The 16,783-nt window shown below is 42.5% G+C and overlaps 2 protein-coding genes and 1 long non-coding RNA gene across 4 annotated transcripts in view; 1 reads left to right on the top strand and 2 right to left on the bottom strand.

The window, feature by feature from the left end:
• Positions 1 to 2,536, bottom strand: part of tbck (TBC1 domain containing kinase) — a 40,777-nt gene extending 38,241 nt beyond the window's left edge. The window contains exons 1-5 of the mRNA XM_060047580.1: positions 2,301 to 2,536; positions 1,663 to 1,904; positions 1,101 to 1,173; positions 641 to 755; positions 409 to 482 (exon numbers count right to left, since the gene is read on the bottom strand). Of these exons, the coding sequence (XP_059903563.1) occupies positions 409 to 482; positions 641 to 755; positions 1,101 to 1,173; positions 1,663 to 1,855 (455 nt within the window). The 5' untranslated portion in view covers positions 1,856 to 1,904; positions 2,301 to 2,536. The remainder of the gene's footprint in view (positions 1 to 408; positions 483 to 640; positions 756 to 1,100; positions 1,174 to 1,662; positions 1,905 to 2,300) is intronic.
• Positions 2,537 to 2,661: 125 nt separating this feature from the next.
• On the top strand, positions 2,662 to 16,053 carry aimp1a (aminoacyl tRNA synthetase complex interacting multifunctional protein 1a). 2 transcript variants are annotated; one of them, XM_060047581.1, is made up of 7 exons: positions 2,662 to 2,819; positions 4,972 to 5,102; positions 5,735 to 5,848; positions 7,872 to 8,021; positions 11,629 to 11,825; positions 13,670 to 13,838; positions 15,724 to 16,053. In XM_060047581.1, coding segments are annotated over exons 1-7 (930 nt in total). In that variant the 5' UTR covers positions 2,662 to 2,817; the 3' UTR covers positions 15,891 to 16,053. The 2 variants fall into 2 exon arrangements, with proteins under 2 accessions (XP_059903564.1, XP_059903565.1); XM_060047582.1 differs by having other exon boundaries at positions 2,673 to 2,809.
• On the bottom strand, positions 8,801 to 9,780 carry LOC132454304 (uncharacterized). Its single transcript, XR_009524910.1, has 2 exons — positions 9,239 to 9,780; positions 8,801 to 9,208 (listed from the first exon to the last, which is right to left on the bottom strand). It is a non-coding gene; the product is annotated as an uncharacterized LOC132454304 (long non-coding RNA).
• Positions 16,054 to 16,783: the final 730 nt, after the last annotated feature.

Here is a 16,783-nt window from a genome sequence, read left to right as displayed (position 1 = left end):
ATGTGTATTAAAAAGCATCTGTGTGTCTGTGCCCATAGGGCTGACATTTGACCATGTGCATGTAGCACACACTTTTGCTTGCACCTACGCACACACACACATACACACATGCAGACCATCATTCATTTTTCAAAGCTGTGAAAGGATATTACACAGAGAGACACGGCCGAACACAAAGGCCTCAGGATTAGGATGAAAGCCCAACAATGTGTGATGGTGCTTCAACCAGAAAGCTACTTTGATACCCTCAACCTGTTTTTTATGAAAATTCATGGGCACTACGAGCCACTTTCTCTGCATCATTCATTCGTTCTTCTCTTCCAATAAGTTACCTAACAGTAAACAGACACAGGTCAAACCCAAAAGTTGAAGAGTACCAGAGAGGTTGAGGAGAGAAAGGTTAACTACCCGATGGGAAAGTCCACGTCTCCTCCACGGTCCGTCATGTAATAGAGGCCGAACTTGGCCAGCTTTAGATTCCCCTGTGAACACGATATTCAAAGTCACGGTCAAATGTGTCTGCATAGCCCTTACCCAATGTGACAGTCTCAAAGAGGGCTGTTTTACATCTGACAACATTGCTTACGTTCAACGATCCTATTTATTTACGTGGATAAGATGCAGGCAAAGCTGGCTTTACCTTGTGGTCCATGAGCACATTGTTTGGAGCCAGGGCTCTGTGTACCATGCCATGCTTGTTCATGAACTCAAGGCCTTCCAGTACCTCGTAGGCCACCTTGAGCACCATTTCAGGGCTGGATCGGGATCGGACAGACAAGGCAGCTAATGAATTCATTAGCTGTTGGGGGTACGCCAAAGGCCTACCCACCTCCGGACTTCCGCAGCGCCTAATGTTCCGCCTTTAATCGTTGCCAGAGTCAGGCCGAGCCGGTCAAGGAACCCCCCTTTCCCAGAAAACTTCATGCGACACATGAATACAGTTATTGTGTAATATGCAAGTGAACTGTGTATGTATCCCCATCCCTGCTCCATGTTGCCCGATTTGTATGCACATTTGAAAGAAGAAGAAAGAAGAGAAGTGAAGTTTGCATAGCAGGTTTTTGATACATTGCTTGTGAGTGACAACAGTACCATCATACCTTGCTGTTTTCCCCTGTCTCTGGAAATCACTTAAACTGCTCTCATAGTGTTCTGCAACCACAACCAGACGCTCTATAGGGGAATAGCAAAAAGTATAAACAATTATTCGTGGTATTATTCAGGAAAATATTGGTAGAAATTGATAAAGATGTTGAGTTTTTATTAAAAATTAATCGATAAAGTCACATTTTACTGTTGGGTAGTGTTTTGGAAAAGAGGATCCTAATAATTTTATAAAATGATATAACCTTGTTTACTTTTCTACTAGTTCATTTAAAAGGCCTTTGTATAAATTCTCCTTATACCTAGAGCTGCCCACAATGTGAAAGTTTCCCTAAAATAATCATGTTGGAGGGTTATCAGCCTCACTAAGTCGCTGTTGATAAAAGCTTCCGATGGCCAATATGAATATTAGTAGGTCATTCAAATTCCTTCATTGTGGAGGTAGTTGAAGTAATTGATCCATATGTTATTGTTCCTGAGGATTAGATGCAAGTGCATCCACTGTACAATACCTAATATTGATATAATTATCTTACATGTAATTACTGTCAGACATACCATGTTTTCCCCTGGAAATGTCCACATATTGGCAGAGTCTTGGGTGAGTGAAGGTCTTCAAGATTTGAAATCGCCCAAGGATCTTGATGGAATTGGGGGTGAGGGGTAAACCGTTGCTTCCGCAGACATCATGAGGAAGAGCCGAGGCGAAGAAGGTGAAGGCGCCCAGCTGAGCGTCTCTGAGAGGTCGCATTGTACCCTGGGCTCAGTGAACTATTCCGTTGGACCCAGCAACCCAATCACTATAAAAGACACCGATGAAAAAAACGGGGAATATGCATGATGGGTTCTTGGGTTTGTTTGTCTAGGGCACGTTGAGTTGTTAAAGAAACTAAAAATGCATTCAGTTTGTGTACGTTTTATGAATCTTAAGATTGTGACATCGTGATAATATAGATGCCAGTTAACAGGCAACATCGCAGCATACATAAAGAGCAACAATCATCCACGTTAGAAAAACTGATCGCGTTGTATTTATTATTCAAGCATGTACTATACCTATACATTATCCGTTATTTACTGTTTGAAAACGTTAAATGTCATGCAAGACAGCAACTTCAGCACTCCACTACCAAGGTAGGATTCTAGTCCTACATCGGTCCTGCGATACCCGAGATGGCACAGGTAGTCCTACTCACCGTAAATGGTAGCGATTCCTCGTATTGACAGAATACAATTGAGCTTCGTTTTGATTTAGTTGACAAATTAATGTTGTAAACACTTCCGAATCAGCTGAGTGAATGTGATCTATGACGTCTGCATTGTGCGACGAAGTAATGCCCGCTGCACTATCAATACCTGTCCGTTTGTAAATACCAAACGAGTTATAAATTACAGTGATATCTGAAATTTTTATGTTATCGTATGATATTTTTTCATTGGGTGGAATGTGTAATAAATGGTGAGGATTTATGTAATTTTATAAAGGCGTTTACAAGGACTACAAAAATATATATTTGGAATGTAGATCTGCATAACATCTGTTCACTTGAAGTCCAGGAGAAATAATGGACGTTTAGTCTATCCGGATAACATAGAGTTTCATATATCTGGCCAGAATAAGGTTCTAGCTGCCTGACAACAGCTGGGGATTTTCGTCAGGGGGCTAACGTTACCTTCAGCGAAACGTGTTAGAAGGCTTCGTACCGTAAGTCAATGTGAGTTTAAAACGATGCATTTATTTATTTGTCTTTAGTTCATCAAACTACTAGTTTACTTAAGGTGATGTGTACAGGAATATAAGCATTGTTGTTGTGAGATAGGCTAATGTTAGCCTACTTGTAATATTATCACATGTCATATTAACTATTCCTAAATTAAACAAATAAAGGTTAGTGTACCTACTGAATCTTATTACACAGAAGCATATCCCATTTAAAGACAACAACTTATATACATGTATACTTATACTTGTACTTGATAGTCATTGTGAAATGTATACTGCAACTAATGGAGTTTCTCTGAAAGTAAACCGAAAGTACCAACCGGCTTTCACTTTATATTTATTTTGTATTCTACTTATATTGACATTTGCACTTCTCTTCTACATACAATACAGTTTTGTTGAAATATACGCATATTCTGTAGGGAATCATGCACAACCGATGTTCTGATTGCCTAGAATTATTAATCTCTGAACAATGGCTTGAGATCGTAGTCAAAACGCTGTAGATCATCCCAAGGTTCATGATATGTAACGTTATGATTCATTCATATTTTTTTTGTCTGAATCATATCTGTTTCTAAATATCAAATAATTTGTTACAGACTCTAGTTAGGTTTCTGTTAGCAGGCATAATGCTTTATGCTGTTGGACTATAATAATAGTACAATAGTATATTCACCAATACCCACACAGTTAATGCACCACACACGTGCAAAACAGACAGCAACCAAGTGTTTAACTGTACTACGACATCATGATTGATGAATGATCATAACTGACTTGAACTATTTAATAATGACTATACACACACACGTACACACGTTTATCTTTATCAAGACACAACCAGAGGTCTGCATTGTGATGCTGCATAAATCAAACAACCAAATTATACTTTAAATCTCAAATTTTTAGACATTTCTTCTGTTGTGCAGTGCTGCACCAACCAGTGCAATAAGATCTGTGTGAGTGGTTTTGCTTTATTCAGATTACTACAACACATCCAAATCCAGTTCTTTGACACGATTGGCTATTGCTGCCTCATTTAAAGCCCACATCTCCTGAAGCTGGGCCAAGCTCTGGGCTCCCTCTTCCAGAGGTAATCCAAATGAGATCAGCTTTTTTTGTGGCGGGCGTTATTGCTCCACGACTGGTCCTGTTTAAATAAATTCAAGAGCCCTGATGCTTTGATCCTTGATATTATCAACTCCAGCTTTTTATGTTTCTAATTTCCACATCCCCAACATTTTGTTTTCATCTGGGTCCAGCTGTTGTTTTGATGCGCGGCCTTGCGCTATGTGTAAGATGTTTTCTTCTTCTTAAAGCTTGTGAATTGTAAAATAACTTCCTGGCCCTCTTTTGTTAGAATAAGTAAATTGTCAAGCTCAAATGTTTCTAAGGTGTTTTCTATGCAGGGCTGAACTGCTGTAAAGCAACATTTAGTTCTAAGTGGCACGAAGCAGGCTGGTTTTCTGTGTAAACTAAACACAGAAAACCAGAAGCCCACGATTCCAGATCACAGTTGAAAGGACAGAATGCCTATTGTTTATTAAAGGCAAACAGAAGTAAACTAAATGCGTATAATGTTGCATTCTGTGTTGCCACATCTTATTGTTACAGTGTTACCCATTGAATCAGGAATGTGTTGAGGTAATGCTGTGCTTCTTGATATCTGCAGAGAGCAGAGACTGAGGCTGCATCCGAATAGTTCAATCAGTGTATCCATTCCTACATAGGATTACATTGGAGATTTGCCTACCTCATGAGACTCACCTTTATATAGCTAGTCTGCAGGTTGTGATTGAAGTGGACTTCTACATTCAATGCTCCCTTAATGATGCTGAAGTAGCTCCGCTGTCTCTTATCCACATTGCTCCTCTCTTCCTGCTTGACCACTAACTGCTACTAACCCCAAGGGTATAGTGAACGGGTGACAAGAAGGATGATGGTGGAGATAGTTCTGGAATAAAGCCTTATCGTATTCGTAATATAAAGTGTATGTGTGTCAAACATGACTGTCTTAGTTTCCCTCACACTTCCCAGTTAGGTAGAAGCCAGCCACGCAACACAAACCACGTGTGTTTCTTTTGCTTTGTACGGAACCTGCTTTGAAGTTGACCCGGTTGTGCTTTCGTTTGGCCCTGTAGGTTCTTAGCCCGCTCCTTAGTGAAGATGTCGAGCCACAATCCCCTGGTGAGGTTGGAGCAGAGAGCCGTCGAGGCTGACCGCCTCATAGAGTACCTCACACAGCAGGTCCAGCTCCTCAAGGACAAGGCCGGTGAGAGACGGCACGAGACCCCAGTGTGCACTTCAGGACATTTCAATGAGTTTCTTTATTTTTACGGCGGTTTCCTGATTCATGTGGGCAGGAAACATGGTCTGGTTGTGATAAGGGGGGTTAGACTCCCTGCTGGGGGGTTGCGGGTTCGGTCCCACAATGTCAGCAGGGTATCTTTGAACCTCATGCCTTTAACCCTACCTGCTCATTGAGGGCCGGTACGAACAAAATTTGTTAAATTGTATATTTTTGAAATTCTGCTTTACATAGTAGGTATATCAAAAATAGAAACATCTAAAATATTTAACTTCAGAGAAAACTGTCCTGGAAGACTATCCCCCCCCACCCCCACCACCCCCCAAATATCCTTGCATTTAAAATGTAAAGGTTGGGGGGAAAAATACATTTTATTTGCTTTAGGCAGTAAATTCATGAATTCTTGTTAGCAGCCTTCACAGAGGCATCAAGGAGCACACAGTGCTAGGCCTGTATCCCTTGGCCTTCAATGAGCCACATTTTGGACTGTAATGTATATGGGAGCAAGGTGCTGCACAGCATGACTGACAGGAAACCACTGTGAATAAAGTTGTGCAGGTAAGTGTGACTCTGACAGGAATCCACTGTGAATACAGTTGTGCAGGCCAGCGTGCGGGAGGAGAAGAAGCTGACGGCGGAGAACGCAAAACTCAAGCAGGACATCGAGGACTTGAAAAAGCAGCTGCTGGAGAAAGAGAGGAAAAGAGGAGGTAGGTGACACCTGGTCTGCGAAACCGATTCCTTTCCTCCAGATCAAATGGAAGACGGCTAAACCTTGATGTCGTCCGCCAGGTCGTTTCTTCACGCAAGCCGTGAGAGAGGAGTGTGCGTGGCTATGTTCTGCGGGTTCATTGTTCTAGCGTTGAAAATAGCAACTATAACATCTTTAGCGTTCTCGCCTCGACATATTATTAACAGATCCGTTTGAAAAGTAGCCCATTGTGTTTTTAAGATCGCCTATTAGTTTTATTGGGAACGCATGTCCGCCTGAAGAGCTTTCATGTGATATTATGCTTCAGATTGAAATGCATGCCCTAACACTGCTCTGCTATTTATTTATTTGCGAGAGACAGTCTTTTAGGAAGCAGGAATTAAAGACAATGTAAGCCTGTCAAGGAAAGACCCGGTCTTTTGTCTTGTTTCGGAGCCATGGAGGAATGCACCACAATACTGGTGATTAGATGATTACGGATCCAATGTGGAAGTGTTCTTTGGAGTTTGATTTCATTGGCTAGGAAGTGCCAGAAAACACTGTCTTGCTTTGTAGAAAGGCTTGGATAGATCTGAAGCAAACCAATGGCATCTCTTTCATTGTGATTTAAGATGATACGGACACTAATGAATACAAAATTGGGAAGGACGTGGAAGGAATGTTTGTATCTTATAGCAGAAAAATGTGAGAAGAACATTGCATTACATTGCATTAAGTAAACCTTAGTTTTCACCTCTCAAGTCAGAAACATGCAATTTCCAATTAAGGTGAACGCACCATGCCCCACTGAGAGGCACCAATGCAGATCACTTTTGATGCAGAGGAAACCAAAAAAGAAAAGCCTTTCTGTTGTTCTTCCGTCCACGTGAAGATTGATTGGATACATAATTTCCTGCTCTGTTAGCCAATGTCCCGGTTTCCATCAACTCTTGACACAGTGTCATTTTCCAATCAAAGGTGTTTTCATCTGGATGCCTGCGTTCCCCTGGTGGGCGTATAAATACCGTGCTGCCTGCAGCCAGCTGTTAGAGGAGGAGAAGGCGGGGAGGTGGATGAGTCCTGTCTGTCATGGCAGTGCATCATACTGCTACCACTGCAACACTTGGCTCATCCCCTCAGCCCTCGCCTTCACACTCGCAATACACGATCCACCTGACACCTGCCAGGTGTCTGCGGCGTCGGCGAGCAGCTAGGTGGAATAATGATAATAATAATGGATTGAATTTATCTAGCACTTTTCTAGACACTCAAAGACGCTTTTACAGGGAACAGGGAACCTCACTAACCACCACCAGTGTGTAGCAGCACCCAATTGGGTGATGCACGGCAGCCAATCTGCGTGGAGAGAGTGAGGGAATTAATGAGTCAGCCAATTATACAGGAGGATGATTAGGGGGCCGTATTGAATGAGCCTGGTTGTGGGTAGTACATCACAAGTACTGTTGGATTCATCTGTTTCAAATTAAAATCACTTATAACATAACTTTTTATCCAGTGGACTTCGATGCGACCAATAATATTGGGCAAAGTGCAGGGAGCATGGGGGGGTTTCCTAAATCTGATCTTCCTCAAATTGTGATCCGAGTCGCTAGACCACATCCCGAGGTGTTCAGGCTCGCGTTCGGATTGCATTACATAGGAGCACTGACCGGGATCAGGGCATAATGCGGCTAGACAACTGGTGACGGTTCACACCATGCCCCGTGCCTTCACCACGCCAGCCAGGATAGGATACTCCCCCGTCTGCTTGGAGCCCCCACTGGGTCTCAGGGGATCGCCTCTTTAGCCTCAGAATTTGCATCAAATTGTCACGTGTTGAAGCCAGACCTGTGCTCCGATGTGGCACATGCCATCACAGCGGTATGTTGTGATGTATACATACATCACAAAAAGTATGTCCCAGGCCAAAGTGCTTTTTGAGATTTAACAGCAAAAAAACAACAACTTGTGCAAGTCGGGTCAAGATTCTCTCTTGTACCACTTCCAGTCAACCCTTTGCCTTTGTCTCCCATCTCCTGCAGTGGAGGTGCCCATGCCATCGGGGGACGCGGGTGTGGTCGAGTGCAGTTCCAAGCCGAGTCCTCCCCCTGCAGCAGCGGTCCAGTCAGCCTCCCCGACAGAGGCCCTCGCTCCCAAGGACGAGGGGAAGAAGAAGAAGCCAGAGAAAAAAGGTATCGCCAACATAACAATACAATTAGAAAGGTGGTCTCAGTGAGGTTTAATATGGGTGTACCTTCTCAACATTTTGAAACTCATATGTGATCATCTGTCCAAAGCTGTCCGTCTAGACCCCTTTCAGTTTGCATATAGGACTAATAGGTCTGTTGAGGATGCTGTGTCACTTGGTATCCACTCTATTCTACAACATCTTGAGTCCCCAGGCAACTACGCAAAGGTACTTTTTATAGAGCTGCTTTGCTTTTAATACGATTGTACCCAGCAAACTTTTCTATAAACTCCAAAACATGGGTGTCCAGAACTCCTTATGTCACTGGATCTTAGATTTCCTACAGCAAAGAACACAAGTTGTCAAAATCAATAACAAGTTGTCACAGGCCAAACACATTAGCACTGGTGCCCCCCAGGGGTGTGTATTATCGCCTCTGTTATATTCTCTGTTATATTCTCTTAAATTTGCTGATGATACAACCTTGATAGGGCTGATTTCAGGGGATGTTGACAGTGCCTACAGAAATGTGGTCCTTTCCCTAACTGAATGGTGTTCCCACCACAACCTAGAGCTAAATATTGCAAAAACTAAGGAGCTAGTGGTGGACTTCCGAAGACAGAGGAAGGAGACCCCGCCCCTGTCCATCAATGCGGCAATGGTGGAACGGGTAGACGGCTTCAAATTTCTGGGCACAATAATCTCCTCCTCTCAGAAATGGGGAGATAACATCACTGCTATTATTAAAAAAAGCCCACCAGAGGCTCTTTTTCCTCCGCCAACTAAAGAAGTTTGGGATGTCCTGCAAGGGGATGCAGCAGTTCTACCGAGCCACCATTGAGAGCGTCCTTACGTTCTCAATCACAGTCTGGTATGGCAACTCTACTGTCCAGCAGAGGATGCGACTAGACAGGATTGTCCATACGGCCTGCAAGATAGTTGGCTGCAGTCTCCCTCCCATCTCAGACATCTACGAGGCCCGTATCCACAGTAGAGGCCTGAAAACTCTTCAGGATAAATGACACCCTGCTAACTCCCTCTTCAATCCACTCCCATCAGGTAGAAGGTTGAGGGCCATCAAAACTAAAACCTCCCGCTTCCTCAAAAGCACATACTGCAGAACCATTAAATCTCTTATCAACTCTACATCCCTACACCAGTATATCAGGAATGCAGACTCCCCCAGTGGCCCTGTATAGTATAATACGCACTAATTTCTACTCTGTTTTTATATACTGTGAGTTTTTCTTAACTATGTACTTATTTATTGGACCTTATGCAGATTTGCACATGACTTGCTCCATGCCAACTTGCACATGACTTGCACCTATAAGCACCTGTCACTTTAATCGAACATACAGCAATTACCCTGGCCTGTCAACCAGGTGGAAGTGAGCTATCTGTCTTATGTGTGGGGATGTCCCTTTTTCTTTTATCTGCCTATATGTCATATCTAAGTGGGATCCTTGGAAGGATACTGCATGGATAAAATGATGTTCTATGTTTTTTGTGTCTTTTGTGTGGGTCTTTGTTATGTACTGTCATGAGCACACTGAAACAAATCCCTAGCAACTTGTACAGAGTTGTATGGCAAAAAAGTATTTTACGGACAATGCGATGTAGTCCCCTTTCACGGTTTGTTCTGTCACCAAAATATCGGTAGAATTCTGTTTATTTCTTCATTTTCAACGTTTCCGAATAATCGGACACGGCTGCTTTCCCGGCATTTCAATAGATTCTTTGAAAGTTATGTTTGTCTTAAACTTCCCCCCCTTTTGAACTTAGAAATGCTTTGAATCAAACTTTTCCATCATCATCATCATCTGTCTGCTTGCAATACACATGTGCGATTCATCCAGCTCAAATGGATTTCTCCACCCGTTGAGCTCCTAACGTTCAGTGATAATGGATAGAAAGCAGGGAGGGATGTCTTGTGTCGTATCCCAGCCCCTTTTTCTTTCCCCTCCTTGAGTGGAAACACGATCCCTGGTTCCGATACTTGATTAGCTTCTGGGCTAGTCGTCCTTTTTATTTTGTCTCTTGACTTCACTACTTGCGGCTTTGACGAGAAGCATCTTAGCTGATTGTCACCAGTGATGAAAGCCTACTCCCATCATGTGGATGTATGCTATGAATCCTCGAGACGTTTCAGGGACTTCAAAGTAAAAGCGGTCCTGTCTTCATAATGTGGGAAAAAGTAATCTGGCCGTGATTCCTCTTATTTTTTGCTGTGACTGAGATGACGTGGCAGTTCTTTCTTGCCATTTAAATGTTTATTGTAAAAGTAATTTCATCTTTCACATGTGGTTGTTTAGTTTCATACGTTCTGGTATCTAGTCAAATTAATGCGCCGCTCAGTGTGTCGGTTGTAAATGACCCTCATATTTCTACACCATATGGTTGTCATTACAATATAGCCAATTAGACCAGGACATTCTTTAAGTCCAAATGTTGAAAGCTATAAATATCACGAGCATATTTTCCTGTCAACATGCTGTTTGATGTTTTTTTTACAGAACATGTGATAAATAACTTTTTCTAATATGGCGCTTTAATTTATAATTATGATAATCCTATATTATCAATTCTTAAATGACATCCTTAAACTCAGATGTGAAATCAAACTTCTGTTTGATTCCTCATCAGAGATGAGTGTGGCAACTGCTATTGTTGAGGTCTCAATCTGTACACTGACAGAAGCTCACTGAGTGGAAACTCCTCTCTGGCACTGAGCTAGTTACATTCCCCATGTAGCCAGCTTTTCCCTCACATCCAAAATGAGCTATTGGTTTTGTCATTCAAGAAAGGTACTCCAGCTCTCTGGGACATTATGGAGAACTAATTTTGTTTTACTTTTTTTTTTGATTAAAAAAGAAAAAAAATTCTCATGTACTCGTCAAAGCGCATGCCACCTTGAAGCCAGCCTTTGGAAAAGATTTTTGGAAGAAAATTGAATTGGATTGCAGAAGCTGCCCTGCATAGTTTCCAGATGGTCTCTTTTTGAGTGCATCCCAATACACTACTGAAGAATAGTGCAGTGAGCTAGACTATTCTCAAGGTCTTCAAGTACCTTCAAACATAAATGTTCTGTGATTTAAGTTAAGTTTTAGAAAATCAAATACAGAGTGATTACCTAGCTTATTTTAAAAGGCATATCTATTCACTTTTTTTTTCTGGCAATTCAAGAAATGGAACCTATTACTTTATCTGAGCTGGAAAATTACACCTTCACTTAGTCTCAAGCAGGCACTTCCTTTAACAGCTGCCTGAGGGGAACTCAAGACTGTGAATGGCTTCTGTCTTAATTCCTTCAATAGATATGAACTAGTGGAGTAAAATCTATGAGCACTCGGCACACTTTCTCCTCTCTTGGCATCGGATCGTTTTATCGTTGCAGCTTGGTCCACTCCGTCCGGACCCAATATAAACGCATACTTTGTGCGACGCCCAATCAAATAATAATCAACATTGAAATTATGATCACAGTGAACTTTTGATTTTCAAAAATCAAATCAAATTAAATTCAAAGGATTTCGATTTTTTTGTGTCATTTCTCAGTGTGTTCAGTTTTTGATGTGTAACTGAGGACTGTTTGGCGCCCCGGGTCCCAGCAGGGGAGAAGAAGCCGGTGGCCCCTCAGGAGGAGCTTAAGGTGGATGTGTCCCGCCTGGACCTGCGGGTGGGCCGCATCCTCACCGCCGAGAAGCACCCCGACGCAGACTCCCTGTACGTGGAGCAGGTGGACGTCGGAGAGGCCACGCCCAGGACGGTGGTCAGCGGCCTGGTCAAGCACATCCCCATTGAGCAGGTAGGTTGTCCCTGTAGGCCAGGCCTCTCCGACCGGCTGGATGCTCAATCCAGCCGGGGGGCGAGATGAGAAAAACAAACGTTGAAAATAAAAAAAGCTTCTTTAACATTTTTTGTAACAAACATGAACAGGTCAATACAGTGAACAAAGTACATTCAACATCCTCAGACTAGGCCTCCAAAAAACTGAAAAGGGAAAGAAGTTTTTCAAATTGATGAAATCAAATAAAATTGTTCTAATTCTCTTAATAACTGGGGTAGAGGTCGATGGCACACAAGGCCACTAGACCCCTTGTATTTCAGAACAAGCTAAAATAAAACTTCTTACTTAAACTTTTAAGAAGCCCTGACAAAGAAGAACATTTAAAATGTGCAGAATTAAAAAAGATTCAAGATGTTTGTAAGAATTTATGTTTATACACTGAACAATATAACATTTGCGTCATTACGATACCAACTGAGAAAGTTATGACAAATAAACCGGTCAACTTGGTGAATAATTGACCCAACAAAGTAGCATTCTGTCTATTATGGCCCCAAAACTAAAATGCTGCTGGGTTTGAAACCCCTGCAGTAACCATACACGTCGAGTAATTCTATTAAGCAATTGATTTGATGAATCAATCCCGAATCCCTTTTATTTTTAATCAACTTTACATTGCTCTTCAAATTTCAGCCATTAATGGCCGGCGCTCTTCCTTCCTGATGTTAAAGACTCACCAGAGTCCTATTCTACATCTTGGTTCAAGTTAGCAGGCTTAAAGGTACAGGCCGCACGCAGTCAGTCTATGTTTACAATTGGAGAATTTACACCAAAGCCTGGGATTACCTTGGCCTTAACAAGGATTTATGGATAAATCGGTTTGATGATTTTTCCCTGATGGGGGGAACTATTTGTACGGCGTAATTTTTTCCCAGTTGAAGATAACAATGATAATTTATGCTCAGCAGCAGTTCTGAGTTTGTGTGTTTTACATAGAAATCTGCAGGACGAGGAACCTTTGTGCATATCATGGTGATGGACTATGAAGATTGATGATTGAATGATGATTTAAATGGAAGCACATGCTTGCTGCAGGCATGTGTACCAAGTCCAGACTCTGGATGAAAATGATCTACATTACTAAAGAAAGATAGAATATATACACAAGCTTAATCAAGTACATTGGCAGCTATTGTAAATGTGCCAAAAAGTCTGGCCTACTAACAATTATTGCGATTTGTAACATGCAGTGGCTAATTCAGCTAATGCCTCCCATTGCGTAACTTGGACAGCTCATGAATTAAATAAAATTGTTAATGAAATGCATTTGTATTTCATATTGGTTACATTGGCTACATAAAAGCACAGTGATAGAAACATGGCACTAATGTCAGTCCGTGTTTTATTTCTGTGTTCTTTTATGTTTTTTTCAATCATTAATGATCATATCAGTTTCATTTTATAGACAATATCTTTTCCTGAGGAACAGGCACTAAAAGTTGGCATAAGGGTACTAGGTGGGGCAAGTTTAGGAATATCACCATGGAAGTTTCCATAACACCAAAAATGCTGGAATATCTATCAAGATGGCATGCAAACTGTTCTGCTATGGATGTCAACTAAGGAACTTGGAAGTGATCTTTCCAAGCTAATGTTATGATATTGGATCCCTTATTTCCATGTCAGAAAAAGGATCTTTAAACATATAATATACAAACGTTAATCTGAAATCCTATGCAAACAGTGTAAGTGATGATTGCGATACCTTATGGACCAACCTTTGAGACAAACTAGAAACACCAGAAGTATTTAAACGAATGGATTGTGTTTATAAACGCCTCCCTTCCCCCTTCGCGGTACAGATGCAGAACCGGATGGCGGTGCTGATGTGTAACCTCAAGCCGGCCAAGATGCGCGGGGTGGTGTCCCAGGCCATGGTGATGTGTGCCAGCTCCCCGGACAAGGTGGAGATCCTGGACCCGCCCGCCGGCTCCGTACCCGGGGACAGGCTCACCTTCCAGGGATTCCCAGGTACCCCGGTCCACTCCTCTGATTGGTTAACCGGCCCTGTTGGTTAACCGGGCTGTTATTACATGTGTATTGGGGATTTCTGTCTCATGGTCTATTTTATTTTTTTATACCTATCGTGTATCATCCTACGTGACGTCATGTTATTATACAAGTACATCGGGGGATGGACCCTCTGTCTTTATGTTTTTTTTCTGTCCGTTTCTTTTTTTTTCCGGTTTAGAAGCAGCTTAATTTTCATTGCACAGCATATACGATGCAATGAAAAAGTTGGCATCCAGCAGCTGCATTCAACACGCAGACAGTGAGTGTTTTGGGACTGTTTAAAGAGGCATCGTGCTCTCAGTCTCTCGTCACATGCATATCAATTGGGTCATCTAAAAGTTAAAACGAACACATTTAAGGAGAGCATCTATTAGCAGCAATCGGACCAGAGGAGTTGCTTATGACTCAAGGTTTTTCAGAGCAAGTCGTCAGTTCCTCATGACACTGGTGGGGTTTCCCAAAGCGTCCATAAGGGCGGGCGGGTAGTGGGTTAGAATAAAGAAGAGACGTGTTGAGTGAATAAACGGAGCAATCTGGTATGTCTGCGATGTCACCGAGCAGAGCGGCCACAGCTGGTTGTGCTTCAGGCCCCTGGGGGAAGGCTGCCTCGCTCCCCGCCCAGCTCTCCCCAGTGTCCTAGGCGGCTAAATGGAGCGGGACCTTTGATTTACTGGCCTAATCAGCGGTCGCTGTTTGCTGCATGTACCCCATCTGAAAGAAAATGTAAAAGTGTTTATTGAAATATGAGAATCGCCTAATTGTTGTGGCGAGTGAAAAGGATTAGAAACCAGAAGATGTATTAGTGCAGTACTGCAAATAGTTAGCGTACTCGCGTCAAATTAAATTGCTTGAATACCGTAAACGGCTTTCACTCGGTTTGTAGTTTACCACAGGTTTGGTTTGTTTTGTTTAAATCTGATTTACTCTTAGCCTAATCGATGGCGGCCTCTGGATTCGTGCACTGTTGTCGTCTGATCGATTTCGACGAGCTTCTGTTAGTTTAACCCAATCTGTCTGCTGCGAAGAGGAAACCTGGAGCTATTACAGCGGGTCAAATACAATCCTCCTTTTGGGAAGCGTCGTCAAAGTGTTGTCAACACGTCCGGCTGAATTTATTCAGCAAAAACAACAAAAAAAGAACATAAAAATGTACTATTCAGCTGTGACCGACCACTGCTGTCAAGTGGACTTTGATGTGGGTTATCACATGTGGTCCAGCCCATCGTCCCGTTTGATTTACAAGGGATTTACAAGGGATTTTCCTTTTTGATTCCTTTTTATTTTTTATTTGACTTCCTCCTTTGTGGTTCCAACCCTGAACACCAGCCCAACTGTATGCCGCAGACACATAAGAAGGCTCCCCTTTTTCTGAGACCAGCTCAAAAAACCTCCGGGTTGGGACCGGCTTGTCACGGAAACGTCAGCGTTCTGCGCCGAGTTTCGAGTTAATGGCTGTTTCCTCCTTCTCTCCACAAAATGTGTTTTTTCTTAAAATGACACCGGGAATGCGGAAAAGATGTCGATCTCTCTCTCTCCCTCTCCCTCTCCCTCTCCCTCTCTCTCTGATACACCGTAAAACCTAGAGAGATAGTTAGTGAGCGAGCGATTGAGCATGAACGAAGAGCGTCAGGTCAGTTCCATCATAACCGGTGTGATGGAACCACCGGAAATTCATCCGAAAACTGAATCATGAACGCATAACAAGATACATACCCCCTATCACCTCAACACACATCATCATCATAGACTGAATAACCAACGTTTGTGCATTGGCACCATGACAAGGGACTTGCGATCGAAGAAAACCTCCACAGGGTTGATTTTTGTCTTTCTCTCTCCACAGGGGAGCCAGACAAAGAGCTGAACCCCAAGAAGAAGGTGTGGGAGCAGGTGCAGCCGGACCTGCGCACGGACCAGAGCTGCGTGGCCACCTACAAGGGGGCGCCGTTCGAGGTGGCCGGCAAGGGCGTGTGCAGAGCCCAGACCATGAGCAACAGTGGCATCAAATAAAACCAGGGAGGGAAAAGAGGAAAACCCAGCCTGAACAGACAACCGGCCATGTCGGAGTTGGCGAGTGCCGTGGTTCACGATGGAACCGCTGAAGGAACTGTGATGAAAAAGACATGGTTAGAAATGGTTTGAAAGTGTTCAAATAAAAAGCGTCTGAGAATGATCTGGAGTCTGCCATGTTTTTTTTCTTCGCTCTCTTTAAAGTATAAGTCGGCTGATTTGGTCAACGGATGATCAATACACTTGTGTTTACACTTTAATCTATCTTCTTTGTCTCTTTCTGTTCTAAATTAGCTTGATTTTTCTTTATTCTTTTTTTTTGATGTTGCAACTCCAAAGCAAAATCAATCTTCGAGTGAACTCCCATTTTATCTTACTTTTCTCATTTTAATGAGCAGGGCATGAAACGGGTGTTTGTAGTGCTGTAAAAAACAAAAAACACATGCACTTCTCGACCACTTAGGGAGTGACTATTTAGATGTCACTCGAGAGCTCCCATCTCCTGGCCATATTGTCAGGGTTGTCTCTGCCATGCCAATGTCATTTGCTTTGTCTCGTGAAGAGTTTACCCTATCGCTCCACACTCGTAAGAGGTCTGGTTTCTATTTAGATCCGATAGTTGTGCCTCTGTCCTCAAGACCCGGGTTGGCTCCTTGAATGTGCTTTTGGGATAAAACTCAAATGCACATTTTATATAGACCCTTGTTTGAAACCTTGTTTTTATTACATTAAAGACCCTTCAGTAACTTTGCTAAGCCAACCCTTAAACGTAATTATTAAAAGTAGTGTAGGCAATACAATTTTATAAGCATTGTTTGTTATAAATGACATACACCCAGACAGCCTTCAATAGATCAAATGCTCTGACAAAATAGAAATGCTAGATTTTATCA

Source organism: Gadus macrocephalus, chromosome 3 (genome assembly GCF_031168955.1).
Source record: "Gadus macrocephalus chromosome 3, ASM3116895v1".
Classification (NCBI taxonomy): Eukaryota; Metazoa; Chordata; class Actinopteri; order Gadiformes; family Gadidae; genus Gadus; species Gadus macrocephalus.
The sequence above is the reverse complement of the archived record's forward strand: the minus strand, read 5'-3'. Positions and strand labels throughout refer to the sequence as shown.